This window comes from Amborella trichopoda, chromosome 13 (genome assembly GCF_054954075.1).
Source record: "Amborella trichopoda isolate Santa Cruz 75 chromosome 13, AtrichopodaSantaCruz75HAP2 v2.0, whole genome shotgun sequence".
NCBI lineage: Eukaryota > Viridiplantae > Streptophyta > Magnoliopsida > Amborellales > Amborellaceae > Amborella > Amborella trichopoda.
This window is the reverse complement of record NC_142348.1, coordinates 2075887-2097498: the sequence shown is the minus strand read 5'-3', so window position 1 is coordinate 2097498 and position 21612 is coordinate 2075887. Positions and strand designations below refer to the sequence as shown.

Below are 21612 nucleotides of genomic sequence, written 5' to 3'. Positions count from 1 at the left end.
AGATATGCTCGATCTACGCTGATTTTTTTGCCTGAAATTTTATAATTAGATATGAAAATATATTTTAAGGCTATCACATAGATTTCAAGCATTGAAACCACATTCATAGATACTATTTGAAGGTGCACTTTACTTTGATCGTTTAAAGCCTCGGCTCTATACAAAACCGCACCCAAAATAATATGGACACAATTTCTATGCAGTCAAGCCCGTATGTGTAGAAATGCGGATCTCTTTATAAATCTATTTTTGAAATGGATTTTAAGACCTAACTTTTAAGGACGTGTAATATCTAACATCAAGATCATGAATATAAACAAATAAATAAATTTAAAAAATTAGAAATAATAATTATAGTAAAAAAACATTTGGACCGTTAGTTTCCTTTGTTTTTCGATGGAACACCCACTTGCATCCATCTTTAAGATGGATGCTTTACACTTTTGAACTGCGTATGTAGAAAAACTGTCCAACCCCTATGAAACATTCTATATAAAAATATTCATGGACGGCATTTCCACATAAGCAGTCGAGTGTAAAGCATCCATCTCAAGTAGGTGGCCATATAAAAACAATGGAAACTAATTGTCCAAATGTTTTCTTAATAAAATTATTATTTTATTTTATTTATTTATCCATATTCATGATCTCCGTGTTAGAGATGACATATCTTTAGAAATTAAGTCAAAAAATCCATCTAAAAAATAAATTTTTAAAATGAGCCACATTTCTACATGTGCAAGCTTAGCCCACATGCTAACCGCGTCCATAATATCTTATCTACACCATCTATTCCTCCTTTCTCTCTTCCCTTTCATGTTCCCAGGCTTTTCACTCTAGACCTAGATTCTATGTCCATATATGTAAAAATGTGGGCCTATTAATAAATATATATTTAAGATGGATTTTTGGATTTAATTTTTAAATACACGTTATATCTTCTATGGAGATATGAAAAAATAAATAAATTTAAAAAACTAAAAATAATAATTCTAATACTAAAACATTGGAACCGTTAGTTTCTACTCTTTTTTTAGATGGAACCATCCCTCTTTAATATGGATGCTTTCCACTTTTTTTTGGACCGCATATGTAGTCATGCGGTCCAGCCCACATGAAACAATTTGCCTTTCTCTCTATTTCTACTTTTCCGGGTTGCTCTCAGTACTTTTTCCGTTTAGCCGACGGTTTGCGTGGCGGGCCATTTCTTTCCACTTGCTCTTTCTACTTCTCTCTTTCTACTTCTCTCTTTCTCTCTCCATTTTCCCCTCTCTCTCTCATCAAATCCACAACTCTCTGCGTCCCTTTCCATGGTTCTCTCTCACTAGGGAATGGTTTCTGGTGCTCCCGCGTTCTCATCGTTGTTCAGCACCACTTTATGGACTTGCCCAATAAGAGAGAGAAACAGTTGGGCTTTTCCCCTATTAAGTGATAGATCTCAGTTTCTCTCTCATCTACTCTCTTCTGGACTTTTCTCTCTCGTCCCTGTTCAGGTTTGAATCGGAATCCACTGATCTTTAATATCAACAGCTTAAAACTTGAATTTTAGAAATGGAGTTTATATTTGCTGGAATGGGATTCAATTAATGTAATTATCTAAAACTGGGGTTTAGGGTTTTAACAATGGGTTCAAAATCTTAGAGAGATGTTATCAAAGTTCTCTCTCTTGAATTTTTTTTGTTTTATTTTCAGTTACAATGAATTTCAATTATCACTGATTGTTCGCGTTTTGATCACAGAGTTAGATATAGAGGGGGATTCTGATATATTCGTCCGAATTCCCCATTAATGGCAGCTACTACTAGTAACACCGTCGCCGTACAAGCTACAAATGATGACGCCTCTGCCAGTAAACTGTACGCAATGTTCTCCATCATCTATGGAAATGTTCTCTTTCTAAATTTTTTTATTTTCCTTAATACACATATACATATGTACATGCCTTATTGCTATTCTATCATTGCAGTTACAGTTGTTATAACTTTTACTGGCAATATCAATCAAACTTTATGTTTCTTTATTTATAATGGTTATCTAGATTCCTCTGTTAAAGTTTAGCTTTGCATAGTTGTAACATGCAGGTGACTTTTAATTTATTGGATTACTCTTAGGTTTAGATGCAAATTATGCAGTGATTAACTAATAAGAGAAAATTTCCAGGTAGAAAGTTGATATATCCTAAGTAATGTTAAGTCCTGATTCAATACCTTCTGATCAACGCCTCATTTGAGATGAGCGGGGTTTTGGTTAATTAGCTATATATTTTTTTATTCAGTTAAAATTTTTTACTTTAAGGTGATCATATTGGTTTTTAGTCAAATAGAAGAGTTTTGTATTTTGAATTTATATACTGAAATCCATAGAACTATCTATGATTGAATTAGAGCACAAATTATTACTTCTACTTCTAGATTACAGTCTATAGCTTAGATTGAGAAGTATAAGCATGATGCACTTCACTGTGTTCTTCATATGCTCTTTTTGGAGTACCATAGTATTGTATCATCATCATCATCATCGTCATCGTCATCGTGTGAGCCTTATCTGAACTATTTGGGGTCGGCGATGCGAATGTTGTTCCCCCATTTTACTTTATCAAGGGCCATATCCTCAATAAGACTATAAGTCTTTATACTTTTTCTCACTACTTACATCCATGTCCCTTTGAGCCTTCTCCTTGCCCTTTGAAAGCTTTCACTTGAACCAAATTGTATCTCCCAACCTATGTTGTGTTAGGCTTACACTGCACATGGCCAGCCCACCCAAGTCTACTTTCCCTCATTTTATCGCCTATTGAAGTCACACCTCAATTCCCTCGAATTTACGCATTCCAAATTTTATCCTTTCTTGTCTTGCCACTCATACATCTCAACATCTTCATCTCAACTGCACTTACCCTTTGTGTATGTTGTTTTTTGACTGCCCAACATTTTGTCCCATAAAGCATGACCGGTCTTACAGCTGTCCTATAGATCTTCCCCTTCAGTTTCATTGGTATGCGTATGCGGCGATCACATAAAACTTCGGATGCACATCTCCACTTCCACCATAGCATTGTATATCAAGATTAAATTTGGAGTACTACATTAGCAATGAAGATAGAACAAATGATATTGCAGCCTATTTTTAAAGTTAATTGCCATTACAGAAGGAAAGGGTCTTAGCAGAAATGAGTGAGTGGGGTCTATTAGAAGATAACTCTAGTCTTTCCAATCTTGAGTGGAATAAGAGATAGACATTAAAAGAAGAATATAACAAGATTCTAAGTTGGGAAAGATTAGTTGGCTACAAAGAGCAAGGATCAAATTGTTGAAGGACAGTCATTGGAAGAGAAGCGATACTATAGAGATGATCCAATGTGGTGGCTGGTGTTTCTTGTACCCAACATCAGTTTGGGCGGTATCAGTTGGATTCTCTAAGCAGTTATATCTTAAGGAGGAATAGATTAGACTGAAACTTGGTGGCCTTCACTTTTACAGCATTCCAAGAAACATATGTTACAAGTGGAAATAGGCCTTTTTTAGGAAGAAGAAATCTAAGCAGCATTGCTTAGTCTGGCGAAAGTTAGAGCCCCAGGACTCGGTGGCTTGCCCTTGGCATTTTTCCAAGTATTTTGGGATATGATCAATAACAATCTCGTAGAGGTGATGGGACAACTCTACCGATGAGCCAAAGCAGCAAGTTTATGAACCCCACATTCATCACATTAGTTCCCAAAGGTGGAGGACCTGAAGGAGGCAAAGAATAATAGGTCCATAAACTTGGAGGGGATTTTGTATGGTATAATTGGAAACGAACTCTCCTCCAGGCTTCAACAAGTTCTTGAATTTGTAATTACTCCAACTCAAGGGGCCTTTGAAAGGGGTTGGCAAATGCTAGATGGCACCCTTGCAGTCCATGAATGTCTCAATTCAAGGACTAAGCAAGGAGCTACTAGCTATTGTGCAAAATTGACCTAGAAATGTTGTATGATCATTACATAGGGAGTTTATTGATTATATGATTACTATTGTGGCAGAATCTTTCAGCAGATTAGTCAATTGATTAAGCCATTACATTGGAGTTGATTCATGGTTTTTGGCGGCCATGGGAGGGCATATTGTTTCTCAAGATCATAATGTTGATGGGGCTTTGTTTTTTTTTTCATGCCTTGGATTCAAATGGAGAGTCCTCAAATCTCTTTAAGGTATTTCGAGGCAGTTAGGGACTTTGCATAAATCTGCATGCAGGAAGAAGCATGCTGTAGAGATTGACAAGTATCGTTGGCTGTATTGTTGGCTGTCCAACAACATCCCTTCCTTGTTCGTATTCATGGTTATTGCTATGTGCGGGGAAACCAAAGGAAATCCTATGGGATCCAGTAGTGGTAAGAATAGAAAGGAAGCTTGCCTCTTGGAAGGGAACTTTCTCTCCTTGTGAGGTAGAATTGTTCTGGTTAAACACACCCTCACAAATGTTCTGGGCTATTTTAGTTTTTATAACAAATACTGGTCTTTGTAGCTAACAAATTGGAGAACTTACAAATGAACTTCTCAATCCACAAATCTCATTGAAAGAATGCCCATGAGAGGGTAGGGATAGGGTGGCTTGTGATTCACAAGTTCAGAAGGGGGCTGAAGGAGGATGAAAAGGGGCAATAATATCTGTGCTTAGTTTTCTAGATCACATATATATGCCCTGGGTGAAGGGGAGAAGGTCTAGAGAATTTGTCTTGGGAGAATGGAGGAAAGTCTATGGTGAGGTTGGGAACAATGGGAAGTGTCTTCTCCCCTGCTTGGTTTGTTTGGAAGGTTTCGGTCCCGCCTAGAGTTTTCTTGCATACTTGGATAAATTTATCACTGTTGACCATTTGTAGCTCCGTGATTGGGTGATGCCTGAGTTGGTTGCTGCTATTTACTTTTTGTAAGTTGACTTCCTTGGGGATTTTATGGGGTGTTTGGAAAGAGAGGAATAACCTCATATTGAAGGAGAAAAAGACTCCTACGAAGCACTTCATGAGGGCATTCATAGATAGATAATCCCTTGGGCATTCATTAGTTTCGCCTGAGTTCAAGGGTTTCCAAATGGCAGACCTGTCATGTAGTTGGAGGTAAGTGGCATTATCGAGCTCCATAATTCAAAATGTGCAGGTGCTCTAGCAACACCCAGCCATTGCCTCTTATAAGTGAAACTTTGATGGCTGCTCTTTGGCAACCTGAGACAGATGGGCATTTGTGGGGTGGTAAGAGACGACACAGGAATGATCTTAAGTCTTTTCAGGTCCCACAGGAGTGTGTAACTCTACTCTTGACGACACAAAGTCACTTCTTGAGGGCATTGGATACATGATGAGCCACTCATGAATGCCTCTGATAGTAGAGGGAGATTGCTGGAATGCACTCAGAAGTGCAAGTTAGTTAGCTGTCCCCCAAAGGAGAGTTACCTACCTTATAACGAAGTTAACCCCCCATGTGATGACAAACCAGTTCACTTTTATATTGTCCTCCGTTTTGCCAATGAAATGGCTGATGCACTAGCTAAAGAGGGAGTTGGATGTCCATCACCATTTGTTTGTTTTCTGGTTTCTTAGGCAGATTTCATCTTGGCATCTCTAATAAGAAATGGAAAATAATGCTATTCACTTATCAGCACAACAACTGTTACCATTCCTAAAATTAGCTATGAGTCTTTGTAATGCGTTATACGTTAATTTGTAAAGCAAAATATAGGTTGTACATAGTGTTTCCCTGACAACTCCACATGAGGGCTGGTGTCATGTTTCGACACGTCAAGACACTGCTGTGAAGAAAAGTAACAAAACTGCTCTTTGTAGAGCTTGAACTTGGGCCACTTTACTTAGAAACCCTGCGCTCTTATGACTGCACCGAGCGTTCATTTAGGAAATATATATACACAATCTACTCTTGATGACACAAAGTCACTTCTTGAGGGCATTGGATACATGATGAGCCACTCATGAATGCCTCTGATAGTAGAGATTGCTGGAATGCACTCAGAAGTGCAAGTTAGTTAGCTGTCCCCCAAAGGAGAGTTACCTACCTTATAATGAAGTTAACGCCCCATGTGATGACAAACCAGTTCACTTTTATAATGTCCTTTGTACCGCCAATGAAATAGCTGATGCACAAGCTAAAGAGGGAGTTGGATGTCCATCGCCGTTTGTTTGTTTTCTGGTTTCTTAGGCAGATTTCATTTTGGCATCTCTAATAAGAAATGGAAAATAATGCTAGTCACTTACCAGCACAACAAATGTTACCATTCCTAAAATTAGCTGTGTCTTTGGAATGCGTTATATTGCCATTAATTTGTAAAGCAAAATATGGGTTGTACATAGTGTTTCCCTGACAACTCCACATGGGGGTTGGTGTCATGTTTCGACACGTCAAGACACTGCTGTGAAGAAAAGTAACAAAACTGCTCTTTGTAGAGCTTGAACTTGGGACACTTTACTTAGAAACCGTGCACTCTTATGACTGCACCGAGCGTTCATATAGGAAATATATATACATAATCTAATGCATATTTTATTTGAAATAATTAAATTGCACAGATATTGAACATGTCTTACCATTTTGCTTTCATAGGCCAAAGTAGGCACCTTAGACACATGGTTAGCTATCGATGCTCGTATTGGTGTCCATTTAACATTGGTTGCACTTGGAGTTTGGATATTTGCAAATGGAATTTGCTATTTTAGCACAATTCATTGAAACTAAAAGGAAACAAACACACATTGCATGTGGTATTAACCATTCAATATATAGTATTCTATATGTTATTTTGGAAATTGCATTGAGAGCTAAGCCTTTAAATTTCTGAATTTCTTGGTTTTTGTGGTGGGTAAGGGCTAGAGCCATGATGATCATCCATGGAAAGCAATTTTAGGATTGAGTAGCTCTGGCTTATTGATAATGTTTTGATGATGTGGTGGCTTTGTACATTAGGCTTTGTCAGTTGGTGTAGTTCAATATCCCACTCAAAGGAAGTGATAGTGTGTAATAATATTAAGTCTATGGTGCAGAGTCAGTGCTTTAGACAGAGAGATTGAGTAGTAGTGGTAGGGCTGTAGGTTTTTGAGTGGGTTGGGAGGATAATTGTTTACTTTGGGAAGGGATGCAAGAAGATGAGGTATTTGATGAATTTTGTAGAACAAACAGTACAGCGTTTCAGATTTCTCATTCAATAGTTGATTTTTGGTGGTTGTTTTTGGCATTTCTTCTTAGTAAGAGATGTTACATTGCCCAAATGATCACCTGGTAGAGTTGCCGAGAAGGTTAGTGGAAGGCCTCTATTCATGGGATGGCAGGTGGTATTTCTTGGGTCCCTAGAGTTGCTTGATTAGATTTTGCTGTTCAATTGTAAGTTCTTTGAAGAAGAGGCTTCCTTTTTCATCATCATTTATTGAAGAAGGAAACGCTGAAAAGTCTGTAATTGTTCGAAGAGATTTTTGTTTTGAGATCTTTGGTGACAGGAGGTTATTTCACACATCAAGGTCATGTGGCTTGGTATTTGAAGTTTCTAGAGAGTAGAAACTCTAGTTTTAAAATTTATGCATGATGCATGAATGGAAGGAGATATGTTTTATTAGAACAATGAATATTTTTGTCTCTTCTGTTCATTGGTTTATAAGCGTGGACGTGTGCATATGCTGCGAAGAGTGCTTTCATAAAGTCTTTTTGTCTTTTGTACAAGTCCTTGCCCCTCTTCTTGGCCTTACATGTGTATTAATAATTAAGCCTCGGTTTCTTGCCTCATTCTTGCTCCAGGTCCCTTATGTTAAACCCTTGGACTGTCCTTTCCAGTTAATGGCTGATAAATGTCGTCCATCTTGATATCTAACCATTACTCTTCTTGTCCTTGCTCTAACAAAAAATCTGGCAAGGCCCGTTCTTCCAAATAAAATATTCCTGCTTTGCAAAGGGTTGTCATCTAGAAGGTAGTCAACATTATAGGGAACTTTGGCAGCACCCATGTCCTCCACAAATACCAGGAATAACTTCTGCTTCTTGCATAACTCCTAATATTCTTCAATTTCTCTACTTTTCTGCACTTCTCATAGAAAATATGGAAATTAGATGCCTCTATTGGGAAGATAGTTGTTGAATTTATTTTTGATGTTTAGCCATTCAAAATATGCCACCATGGAGATGTTAGGACAACTATTTATCAGTGACAAGCCAAGTTGGATTAAATGTATTTATAAGAGTGAGATATATTCTCTTGCACTAATTATGTAGTATTCTAATAATTATGCAAAACGTTATGTGGTTTTGTGATGGATTGGCTGTTGTGAACTACTGTTGCGATGTGAGTTTTTCTTTACTTTATCATATTTAAATGGTAGATTAGATTATAGGGGTATATAACTTGGGCATGGAGTGTAGAATAGTAGTCCTTTTTTTTTTGTTTTTTTTTTTTTTTGGCGCTTTCATGTGGTATTTGTTCTTTTAACATTTATTTATGTTTGTCTCTCTTGGTCATAAAATTCCTTGGGGACTTGTCTTTTATATCAGTATATGTTAGCTTTCTTAGTTGATTTACTTGAGAAAATGTTAGCCATGATTATTTATTTCTACTTTACCTTTGTTGGAGGAACATTGACACTAAAATGTGCTATCTCCCATTTTCTGTTGGACCAGTTCTTGTGTTACTAAGGGTTACATGAAGGACAATTACATCCGGCTTTTTGTGAGAAAACCTCTAAGAAGATCCCCAATAATAAATCGTGGTATGGACATTTGGCATTCGGAATGTCGCTTGCCAACTTTCTTAAGTTTGAAAATCTTTTGTTGGATACTATTATACCATGGTCTGTGGAATGCCATGTACTGATAAAATGAAGTATGGAACATCATATTCCTTTGGGTCATCACCGCCATTGAAATGAGTGATGGTGGAGAGTGGGACCCACCATTGGCGTCATGTCTGGCAATGACGCAATGGACTATGATTTCTTTTCCATAATCAATTAGAATGTAAGTTATGATTGATGAAACTGGTTTTAAGGTTACTATGCACGTTGGGCTGCTCTCCGGAAATTTCTCTTTCAATTTCTCAAGTCTAGAGGACAAGATGATGATGAATGTGGCATGAAGAAGCAAGTAGTTTCTCTTGGAGCTGGTTTTGATACGACCTTCTTCCAGTTGCAGGTGTGTGATGCTTTAAGTTTGCATGAGCTTGACTAGGATTTTTTTATTGTTAAACTTCTGTCACTCTTTAATTACTCTTCCTTTTACTGGGTGGAGCAATTGGAGAATTATGGGGACTATGATCTTTTGATTTGCATTTTAATTAGCTCAACGCTATTGATCCAAAACGTAAAAAAAAAAGAAGAAAGAAAAAATAGTTAGCTCAAGACTAATGAGTTTGAATGGAGCAAGTTCTTTTGAAAAGTATTCAACTTTTGATTTCTGAATGAGCGCCTCATGTGATACATGAACTAATTGGTGTTCTGTTGGAGTAAGCTATCATGTACATTCACTCTAGGGAGATACACACACACACATAAATACAGCAAACACTCACACGATGATCTATATTCTATATTTAATACGAGAAATTTGCTGATATTCAACTAAATATCTCTGTTCCTTAGGACGAGGGCAACGCACCTGACTTGTATGTTGAATTGGACTTTAAGGAGGTATGTTGGGTGATACAGTCATGTTTTTTATTTGTGTTTTTTTCACTGTAATTCTGTAATAAATAAAGCACCAAAATGTTCATGAGGGAAATTGTACTATGATCCATTTATGGAAATCCATTGCCTATTGGGGTCATCACTGTCCAATGAAACAATAGGGGTTGATGGAATGGTGGTGGGACCTACTAGAACAGGACATAACCCCCGTTTTGTCCCACATAATCCCAATTAAGGTGTCTCTCCCGTCTTCACCTTCAATCATTTGATAACCCTAATGATCTAAATCTTTCCTGGTCTATTCAATAATAATCTACTTTCTCTATGCAGTGGGGGACATACTTCTGTCTAGATGTATCAGTTGAAGTCCCTTTTGACCTTTCGATTTTCTCCTTTCTAAACAACTGCACTATTTGCCTATTGTCTTTATGTGCTCTGCATGGTCTTTTTTCCTTGAAGGTGACCAGTAAGAAAGCAGCACTCATAGAGTCCCACCAGCAGCTGAGGGATAAAGTTGGACCAACAGCTGTAATTTCACAAGGTGTTTATGTTTCTATAGTGATTTATTGCAATGTTCTTTGCTCTGCTGGATGTTTTTGTGATAGAGTAGCAGCTGAAAGAGGTAGTCCCTATATATCATCATGTAAAAGAGGTGGAAAACTAGGGTGAACTCAAAGGGAATATATGAATCGGTTAGATGAGCACCACTACAATTCCTGGGCAATGACCAGGAATGAGTTGTGGGGGCACTTTCATAGGAACCTATGCAATCATTGGAATACAATACGGGTGGCAATTGGGTTGGGTCGACCTGAACTGGGTCCAGGTGTGGTCCATGTTTTGGAACCGACCCTGGTATAAATATATGAAATAATATATATATATATATTTGAATTTCTAGACGCGGGTCTAGGTCATGTCTGGGTATGGGTGAAACCTAGTCGGGTCGACCCAGACCCAACCTCACCCGTTGTCACCTCTGGAATGCAGTTGCATGAAGCAATTGCATGGAGCAGTGTCCCAAATAGTAGTAGTAGATTGAACACTTCGTATCCTTGTGCTCCAGGAACTATAAAACTAAATGTTGACAGTTGCTCCTGAGGCAACCTTGTACCATTGAGTATAGAGGGTGCTTTTTGGAACTTGGATGAAACAATGTGGTTGTGTTGTGTTGTTCTTTTTGGGGCATAGAGGTGCTGCTGATGCATTAGAAGGAAAAACTCTGGTTCTCTTGACATATATAAGACTACTCAACCACAATTCGGACAATGTTTCCACGAGCGCCATTTCATGTGCTAAAAAAGGGCAGATCATCCTTGGCAATTCGATATGATCTTCTAAGAATCTGGGTGAAAGTTTCGAGCATCAAATCTGACTTCCAACACATCTATAGAGAATCAAAATTTTGGCAGATACCCTGACACTTAAGGAGTTACTTAATTAGCCATTTTTAGTTGGTTTTTTTGTTAATATTTCCTCATTTATATTCTTTTTGTAGACTTCTGAAAGTCCTTACGGGATTGCACATTTTTTAATCAAAGGGTTTGGCAGATAGCCTGGAACATGAAGGAGTTACATAATTAGCTATTTTTGTTGTTCAATTTTGTTAATATTTCCTCATTGACATTCCTTTTGTAGACTTTGGAAAATCCCTATATATATATGTATATTGTAGACTTTGGAAAATCCCTATATATATATATATATATATATATATATATATATATATAGATATGTATATGTGTGTGTGTGTGTGTATTTTTTTTTAAAATTTTGATAAATCAATGATGGTGCATCTCATTATTAAAAGAGAAAGCAATACGGCAAACTTTACTTAATATGGTTTTACATGCAAGTGGATGTTTGTATATAACTTTGCCAAATAAAGATGTTCATGTATGCTCAATAGAAGATAGCATGTTACTAAAGCAAACGTTATCTTATGTGTCTCATGATGTTGTTTTTTGGATGTTGGTTTTATGGTAATTTACTACTATGCTTTGTAATTTATTTTTTCTTTTATGTTTTATATTGTGTGGACCCATAGGTTTTACATATCCAAGGCTATTATTCTTTTTCACATCTTTGTAAACACACTATTTCTTGAACTTTGGCATCTTGCTTCTTCATAAAAAGAAAACTATATTTCATTGGAGAAGATATGAAAGGAGATTCTTGCGATCTGGAGTGTGGATTGTATACCATCATTCACCATGTGCAAGGCTTGGAGAATCTATTGTACATAAATGATGGAACTTCTCTGCTTTGATTTCCTTATAGCTAGCTGAAAATATTTTTTTAGCACTCAGGTGCTGGATGTTGCTCGTGTAAGGAGATAATAACCCTGAAATCCATGTTTTTCTCATACCTTGGCCTTTTCTTTTTCTAAGTAGATGACAACTCTACTCTCTTTTAAGCACAAGAGCTTCAGAACTTGATGAAATGTTCAAATGCTTTCAACAATTGACTATAGTTTTATGCAATTAATAGAAGTTTGAAACCTCTCCTCATACTTTTACCATTGTATTAACACAAAAAGTTTTCCTTTATTGTAGAGAGAGGGGAAGTAATAGGTGATCATTACAAACTTCTTCCTGTGGATTTGCGGGATATTCAGCATTTGGATGCCATAGTAGAGCAGGCTTGTTTGGATCCCAGGTGAGTTATGGACTTCCTACATTATAAAGTCGAGTGTTCGGGGTATAATTTGTGAGCTATAATTTGTGAAACCAGTGATTTAAAAACTCTATGAATCAGGCTCGGACTTGCCTGAGTCACTCGGACCCACAGGTTGTGAGATTGGGATAAAAAACCTCTGAGACTCACTGGAGTCTCACCGGTAATGAAACCTCCTTTGTAATTTTCACAGAGTTGGTCAAGTAGGATCACTAATTCAGGTCGAGACTTGGTCAAGTAGGACCGCTTCAAGTAGGACCGCTGATTCAGGTTGAGACTTTGTTGAGTCTGGACCCAGTTTTATATCACTGTGTGAAGCCAATGCTGATATGAATTGATATTAAAATGAGTGCTATTTTCATAGTTCTTATTTTTCCTTTTGATAGAAAATAAAGATCTTTAATTTACTTCCTTTTTAGCATGTTTTTACTTGCATCTTCTTGCATTATGGATTTGAGGCATAGTAGATGCCGTCTATAGGGCTGCCCTGGATCCAGGTTTCTATCCTCCCCTCAGGTCTCGTGGTCTGGGTCTGGGGTGTTTGAACCAGACTGTGTTTAGGTTCAACCTTGAACCTATTTAGGTCAGGTTCAGGGCAGGGGGGACTTGACCTGGCCCGACCAAGGGGGTCCAAGGTTGGACATGCGTTGACCTTTTGGGTTACCACCTGGGTCTGGGAGGTTGGGTCTGAGACCGATGCAGATCCAGGTCCTAGTCCGGGTGGTTCTGGTCAGAGTCTACTTGACTTGGACTTAAACTCATTGTCAGCCCTAGCAATATGTGCATCAATCCCATGCAGCTATTATTGTTGAAAATATTGGCCTATTTGTTGTTGAAAAAGAAATTAGCCTAGTCTGTATTCATCATACCCATCATCTTGATATTTTTCATTTTCTTTCTGTCTATTGTATTTTGATGTAAAGCAATAAAGGTCTGGTTTTTTCAGTGTCTTAGCTAAACATAATTTCCTGAAAACTTTGGTAATAAGAATGACTTGAATGATTTGAGGTCTTGACGTAGCACTCTGAGCGTTGGCCAAGAACCTAACTCGTTTGCCAAACAGTTTGGTCCTCAAGTGGACCAGTTCAACTGGCCTGTTTTGTCTGGTTTTAATAAAACCGTGTTTAAATTTGTTACCACAGTTTTCTTTGTCGTTCCCCTTTCTTCTTTTTGTTGTTTATGTTTCTTTCATTCCCTCTCATGATTCATGGCTCATAGGACTCTCTGGAACTGAGAAAGCTTTTTTGTACTTTATTTTTGTTTTCTCATTCGTTGATGATTCATTAGCTTTCCTTGATACTTTTCATTTCACAGGTTCTTTGTTGGGCACTGAGAACCTAACTCATTCGTTGATACTTTTCATTTCCTTGGGAACTGAGAACCTAACTCATTCGTTGATGATTCATTAGCTTCTTTTTTTTTTCCCTCATTCGTTGATGATTCATTAGCTTTCCTTGGGAACTGAGAATTCTTTTTTGTACTTTATTTTTGTTTTTTGTCATGAGGGATGAAGGTGTTCTGAACAAAATTCACCTTTGCTTTTTATTATACGCACACACATTGAGATGGTTTCGTGTATTTCTTATGGACTTACTATTTTCACATATTCAATAGAATAATTTTGTATTGGTTAAATGATTAAGCAGCTTCATTTTTATTTTTGTCATCAGCTTGCCGACCTTTATAATTGCAGAATGTGTTTTGATATATCTGGATCCAGATTCCACACGCGATATTGTTGCTTGGGCATCAAAAAAATTCCCAACTTCTGTGTTTTTCCTATATGAGCAGGTCATTCTCAAAACTGTGTGCGCGTGAGAGAGAGAGAGAGAGAGAGAGAGAGAGAGAGAGAGGTCTGTTATCAGGGAATGTACTTTGTATTTTCTTTATGTTTACTATTCTTATGTTTGTTTAATTATTTTGTTCATATACCCTACTGATAAACTGAATGTCCCTTCTGTTCTTCAGATTCATCCAGATGATGCCTTTGGACGGCAAATGATTAGAAATCTAGAGGTAATAAAGATTTATCTGTTTCTCAACTTTATGGAGAGAGAGAGAGAGAGAGAGAGAGAGAGAGAGAGAGAGAGAGAGTTTTCAGTTTGAATTTTGCCTGATCTTGGTAAATGTGTTGGTTCTTTCTCCGTATTTCCTTTGCCATTGGTTTCCTTATGGGATTAGAACGCTAATGTGGGTGGCTTCCTCCGAAGTTTTTTTGGGGATTAAAACTCAACATGGTTGGCTCCCTTTCCCATGGTTTTCCAAGTCAGGTTTTAATGTATAAGCATCAAATATTGTTATCTTTACTTTACATGAGTAGGAATGATAATTTTTACAGTATGCTCTCAACTTTTTGTTATCCTTTATTCAGGTAGTTGTTCTATATTCTGAAACTTGTGTACTCATGATGCTACTTTGATTGTATGATCATGCAACAAATGTGTCTAGTACCCTCCCTCTCTCCATTCATCCCCCTCTATATGTGTGTGGGTGTGCACGTGCGCTCATGTGCACATACGTGTGCATAATAGTAGTTGTTAGGAACATGAGTTGGATCATGTGTGCAGAGTCGAGGCTGTTCTCTACTGGGGATTTATGCCACTCCAACTTTGCAAGCGAAGGAAAAGCTCTTCACAGACAATGGTTGGCAGGTGTCCCTTTTATCTGATAATTTTTGTTGGAAACAAATTCCATGTGATGTCATATTTGTGTATTCTTTTTTGTTCCATTGAAATTTTTTTTTAATATATATTTGTGAATAAAAAAAACTTTCACTAAAGGAGGAGAATTCCATACATTAATAAAAAAGGTAAAAAAAAAGAACGAGCAGAATCCAAACCATAGCAAAGGCATATTTTATTCATTGGTTTGGGTTTTTTTTTACAGAAAGCTGTTGCTTGGGATATGCAGAAGGTTTATGGGAGCTTCATCGACCCAGAAGAGCGGCGAAGGTAAGAGATCATCATAATCATCGTTATCATCATCATAAGAGCCTTTTCTCAACTATTTAGGCCTTACTCCTTATCCTTTTTGAGCCTTCTACTTGAACCAATTCGGATCTCCTAACAGGTATTGTATTGGGTATGTGTATGGCTAGTCCACCAAGTCTACTTTATCTCATCTTAGCCTATTGGAGCGACACTTAAGTTCTCTTGAATGTATTTATTTCGAATTCTATCCCTTTTTGTCTTGCCACTCATCCATTTGAACATCCTCATCTCAACTACACATCCTATGAGTATGTTGTTTCTTGACCGCCCAACATTTCACCCCATAAAGTAAAGCTGGACTCACAACTACTCTATAGAACTTCTCCTTCAGCTTCATTGGCATTTGCGGCAATCACTTAAAACTCTGGTTGCACGTCTCCACTTAGCCCACCCAACTTTAATTCTATGTACGACATTTACCTCAATCTATCCATTTTCCTAGATTTTTTTGAGGAAATTTTAACTTTCTATTTTCTTAGATTATTGACCCAAGATATCGAAAGTGCGCTACTTGTGGTATTTTTTGGCCGTCAATCTTAACTACTGCCTCATTTCTAATTATATTATTACTAAAGTTGCATTTCATATACTCTGTCGTAGTCACGCTAATTTTAAAACCTTTAGATTCTAGAGCATCCTTCCAAAGGTCTAACTTTGTGTTTGACAATGCGAAGGTGAGAGATGCATATGAAGTTTTCACATTTATCTTTTCCTTTCCTTCTTTCATTTTCTCTGGCATGCTCTTAATCGTCTAAATGCATTTTTTTAGTATTTTGTGTTTGTTTGTGTATGTGTGCGTGTGCGTGTGTGTGTGTGGGTGGGGTCGGGTGGGGTGGGTGGGTGGGAGAGACCATTAATGTAGTGGTGTTAATAACTCCAAAAAAGAAAAAGAAAAAAATATGATGTTTAAAACCTGTGTCGGGTTTGCCATTTACATTAAAAACTTGCATTGGTTTATCTTGTGGACGCGCTTGTGCATTATGCTATCATGTGGGTTTCAAGCTATTCTCTGGAACCTCCTCAACTGTGTGATGTCAACAGTGGACGGCTGGGTATGTCGTTCCTCTGCTGAGTCTGCTCAAAATCTGTCGAGTTTTGTAGCAGATTTTTAGCAAAGCAACAAGAAGCTCCGACCTTTCCTTGTAGACTGATGCTTGAGGGGGTGCCAGGTGCCAGGAAACTGTTTGAAACCCAAATGATAGAATGGATGCTTAAATAATTCAACTACTGGTCTATTGATTCTTTTTGGATGAGAAAACCAAACATTGTAATTCTCACAGTTCTCTTTCTTGTATCAGGATTGAGCGGCTAGAAATTTTCGATGAGTTTGAAGAGTGGATCATGATGCAGGCAAGTTTACTTGCTCACACGTGGTCTTTAGAATCTCTCTCTCTCTCTCTCCACACACACATCCAACCTAATTTTCAATGAGTGGTAAGTGGCATCAAGATTTTTGTCAATTCCTTAATGGAACCTTAATTCCTTTGAATTTACTGAACATTGTATTTATGCATGTGTTGAGAGAGAGAGAGACTTTCCAATTATGCCAGCTAAGAGAGAGAGAGAGAGACTTCCCAATTATGCCAGCTAAGAGAGAGAGAGAGACTTCCCAATTATGCCAGTTTAGCTGAAATCAGGTGTTTGTTTTTTTCTTTTTTAGGAGCACTACTGTGTGGCAGTAGCCATTAATGACACCAAGGTAAAATCACCCTTCTCCACCCCCACCCCTTCTGACTCTCTCTCTTTCTCTCTCTTGAAGTTGCTAACAGGTCCGGTTTTTCTCTCAGGGCCCACTCCATGACTTTAGCTTCCCTGAAAACCAGCATGCGAGCCCAGTGCTTCACAGCGTATAGGTTTGTTATATTGAAGTTCTTTTGACCATTTTTGGGGAAAACAAATCCTCCTTGGACTTCTCCGAGACCCTTTTTTTTTTTTTTAATCTTCTGTTTTTTAAACTTTTTCCTTTCTTTAAATATTTGAATCGAGGGAAAATTGGGAGTTCATTGCAATGGATCTTGAATTAAAATTGTCTTGAAAAAAAGAAAGGAAATTGTGTTTTAGATGGTGTAAATTTTGAAAAGTGGCCTAATATTTTGAATGAAAATTTTGAGATTTAACAATATGCGGAGAACAATCCTTGAGCATCATTTTTTATCTTGCTGAGCTTTCTATGTATCTACAAACATAATTTACAACCGTCTAGATACAACTAGATTCAACTGCCTGATATTTGATTAGATGATTGAGAGAGTAAAAACTTCAATGGTTGGGAGTAAGTTGACAATAATCCACATTTTTTTAGGGCCTGACAAATACAAATTAGTTCGATCTTGTAATGTTGTTTAGAGCTTACAATTACTCTTATCAACAACATCTGATGTCTGTTGGCCTCCAAAGCATATATAAATACATATATCGTATTTTGAGACATTATTATTATTATTATTATTATCGTGAAACCATTTATCTTTGTTACAAACAGGTTACAATTATTCATAGTCATTAGATGTCAAATTGGATGGTTTAAAACCTTTCACGACGTTTGAAAAAGTTTTTTTTGAATTTTGAGTCTAGTCAACGACATTTTTACAACCATTCGATTTGAAATTTGATGGATAAGAGTAATTATGACATTTGAGAATGAAAAGTAAATGATCTCTTTGAATCAGTGTTTTAAAAAACGTCTAGTCGAACCGGACGAGTCCGGTTCGACTCGAAAATCGCAAAAAGGGGATCGTATCGACTAAAAAATCGGAAATCGTCCGGTTCTAGAGAGAACCGGATGATTCTGTATAGTGACTCGCCGAGTCAGTGTGCGGAATCGGCGAGTCCGTGAAGAACACGGGTTGCACAGTATTCTTTACGGGATTCTTTGAAATTTGTCATTTTTTGATCATTTTTCTTGTTTTTTTTGGCATGTGATCTAATTTGCAGGTTGTAAACAGCTTTATTCAGCTTTTTCAAGGATTAAATGGTTGAAAAATTTGGTGTTTTTGGATCACGAAACTTGTTTTTTTAGGGTTTCCGCCTTTTCTGAAAGTTTCATGCCAAATAGGGTATGAATCTTTCAAAATTTGTAGGCATTTTGATCGTAAAGCTGTGAATCAAAATTTTTTGTTACTAATTTGTGATAATCGTTTAGAAAAACAGAGTTTTTTGGAGATTGAAGGCTTCGGTTCACAAAATCAGGTAAGAAGTTTGGGTTTTTTTTTTTTCGCCATTTGATTTATTTTACGGCATATTTGGAACATAATGAGTTCAATAATTAGGGTTTTTAATCTTTATTGTGTCTAGTATGATTTAAAATTTTCAATTTTACGTAATCTGGTCAATTACAGCATGAAATTTGAGATGAACACTGAGACGTCTGCGGAACCAAAATTTCGCTGTTTTTTTTTTTTTTCCGCCTTTTGATTTTGTTTTCATGATATATTAGAAATAATGTGTTAAAAATTTAGGGTTTTGATTCCTTATATTTTTGTTTATCAGAAAATATACTCAATTGGATGTAATTTATTCACTTAGAGGTGGATTTTTGAGTTAAAATCGCTTATGTAAAATGGCTTTGTGAAGAACAGAATTTTTTTTTTTTTTTTTTGTAATCCATGATCGAATGTTTTGTAATACTTGATTGATTTTTTTGTAATCCATGATCAAATTGTTTTTTTTTGTTTTTTGTAATCTTTGTTCTTTTTTTTTTTTTGTAACCCATGATAGAATTTTTTGTAATCCATGATCGAATTTTTTGTAATCCATGATCGAAATGTTTGTTTTTTTTTCTTGTAATCCATGATCGAATTTTATTTTTTATTTTTTATTTTTGTAACCCATGATAGAATTTTTTGTAATCCATGATCGAATGTTTTGTAATCTATGATCCAAATGTTTGTTTTTTTTTTTTGTAATCCATGATCGAAATGTTTGTTTTTTTTTTTGTAATCCATGATCGAATTTTTTGTTTTTTGTTTTTTATGTAACCCATGATAGAGTTTTTTGTAATCCTTGATTGAATTTTTTGTAATCTATGATCTAATTGTTTTTTTTCTTTTTTTGTAATCCACGATCGAATTTTTTGTTTTTTTGTTTTTGTAATCCATGATCGAATTTTATGTAATCCATGATCGAATTTTTTGTAATCCATGATAGAATTTTCTGTAATCCATGATCGATTTTTTTGTAATCCATGATCGAAATGTTTGTTTGTTTTTCTTGTAATCCATGATCGAATTTTTTGTTTTTTTTGTTTTTTGTAACCCATGATTGAATTTTTTGTAATCCATGATCGAATTGTTTTTTTCTGTTCTTGTAATCCACGATCGAATTTTTTGCTTTTTTCATGTTTTTCTTTTTTTTGTAATCCATGATCGAATTTTTTGAACATTTGTGATTTTTTTTTTTTAATCCATGATCGAACTTTTTGAAAATTTGTTAATTTTTTTTTTAATCCATGATCGAATTTTTTGAAAATTTGCTGTGCTTTTTTTTTTATTTCTTTTTATCCATGATCGAATTTTTTGAAAAATGATGATTTTCTGAAAAGATGTGAAAATCGTGATAAAGTTTTGATTATCATGATGTATTAAACCCAATTTTTAATTTTTATTTTTTGAGTTTGCTGTAATTTTTTTTTTTTTTTTTTCCATGATCGAATTTTTTGAAAAATGATGATTTTCCGAAAAGATGTGAAAATCGTGACAAGGTTTTAATTATCATGAGGTATTAAACCATATTTTAAATTTTTATTGTTAAAGTTTTTGTTAGAAAAATTGTATGTTGATGGATTATTTATGCAAAAAAATGCATGTTATTATATTTTTAATGCAAAACTGTATTTTTTTAATGCAAAACTGTATTGTAAAATGCACTATTTCAGAGACTTAAAAATCTTTTTATTTTTCATAGTCATACATTTCGAAGTCGAGATGATCAATCAAAGGTTTTTCAATCTTAAAACTACCTTTTCCCCATGGATTTTTGAGGGGCATCCTTAGTTCTACATAATAAGGTAGCATGTTTATGTAAACTTTTTTCATGTAATAAATGCCTCGTACTTGAAAATAAGGGCTATCTTATATAAGGTTGCCACCTTACACTAGTAAGGTGCACCTCTTTTTAAAATAACAATAAATATATAAGCCAAAAGCTTTCATGCTCCGGAGTGAGCATATTGTCCATTTATTCCTTATGGCAAAGTATTCTTTGGATCTTAAAATTTGGGGATGTAACCTTTTCAATCCATATGCTAGACTCCATTAAATATTTTCAAATTGTATTATCTAAAGGCTTGAAAAAAGTAATGTCTCAAGATCGAATAGAAACGTTCTAATTTTTAAATGGTGAGATTTGACTGTCACAAAATTTAAAATTTAAATTTTTATTTTGAATTTAATCATACGATGGTTTCCAAAGTTTTGGATAAAAAATTCTTCCCAAGTTAGTCGTCCGCCTTAGGGAGTAAGTATATGGTATATGCCCCTGCTGGAGCATAATATATTCGCTCATTATATAATGGTGCTAACCATTTACAACCGATTTAGCATATTGATTGTGATTTTCAAAGTGATGCCTTTTTTTATTCAAAATATTCCATTATTTTCCTCGAGGATTTTCCATTTTCCATTGCTCTCGATTATTTTTTGACACTCGCTCCTTGTTTCGCCTAATTAATTTTCTACGATTTTCCATCATAACGGACCGTTACCATTACATAACATTGATTCTTCTTCCCTCACCATGATTTATGTTTTTTGAACATTGATTATGACTTGATTTGTGATTTTCACATTAGGGGAAGTATTTTTTTGGCCAGTCTAAGAAGGCCGAACCTCAGATCGTGTTGGAAAACTCATTTTCGATGCCGGAAGAATTGTGAGTCTTGCATTTCGGCCGCAACACTCATGGATATGAAAAAAATTTGTGAAGCTCTAAAAAGCATTTATCTTGTAGCACATTTTCTATATTGTTTATTTTTAAGTGTTGACAGATTTTATACAATTTTAGATCTTCAAATTCTATAAGCAATAGTGAAAATAGATATAGAACCATCATAAGGGTTTTTGGAGAGTATCATAAAGCCATGGCCCATCAAAATGGCTTGGGGTGGCAATGGGTCAGATCCGATTGGACCTGGACTTGGACACGAACCCGAACCTGAACCCGTCCGGTCCAAAATTTGGACCAATACTTGTACTTGTTGGGTCCTTGGTTTGGTTGGGTCCATTGCCACTATATGACTATGAGTTTTGTTTTTTTGCCTTTTTATTTTACCATCATATATCCATGTTATTGACAACAAGGTCACAATAG

The 21612-nt window shown here is 36.0% G+C and overlaps 1 protein-coding gene across 13 annotated transcripts; it reads left to right on the top strand.

The window, feature by feature from the left end:
• Nucleotides 1–1175: 1175 nt before the first annotated feature.
• On the top strand, nucleotides 1176–21353 carry SBI1 (Leucine carboxyl methyltransferase). 13 transcript variants are annotated; one of them, XR_016047927.1, is made up of 16 exons: nucleotides 1176–1493; nucleotides 1740–1856; nucleotides 8640–8728; nucleotides 9007–9149; nucleotides 9596–9643; nucleotides 10100–10181; nucleotides 12196–12298; nucleotides 14010–14107; nucleotides 14285–14332; nucleotides 14884–14967; nucleotides 15203–15267; nucleotides 16605–16656; nucleotides 16967–17005; nucleotides 17094–17159; nucleotides 18449–18495; nucleotides 21095–21353. XR_016047927.1 is itself a non-coding variant. In XM_088856162.1 (16 exons), exons 2-14 carry the CDS (start codon nucleotides 1789–1791, stop codon nucleotides 17157–17159), a joined length of 1008 nt encoding a protein of 335 aa, XP_088712288.1. In that variant the 5' UTR covers nucleotides 1176–1493; nucleotides 1740–1788; the 3' UTR covers nucleotides 18457–18495; nucleotides 21095–21353. The 13 variants fall into 13 exon arrangements, 4 of the variants coding, with proteins under 4 accessions (XP_088712288.1, XP_088712289.1, XP_088712287.1 ...); XR_016047924.1 differs by having other exon boundaries at nucleotides 13987–14107; nucleotides 14884–14959; nucleotides 18457–18495; XR_016047923.1 differs by having other exon boundaries at nucleotides 13987–14107; nucleotides 14884–14959.
• Nucleotides 21354–21612: the final 259 nt, after the last annotated feature.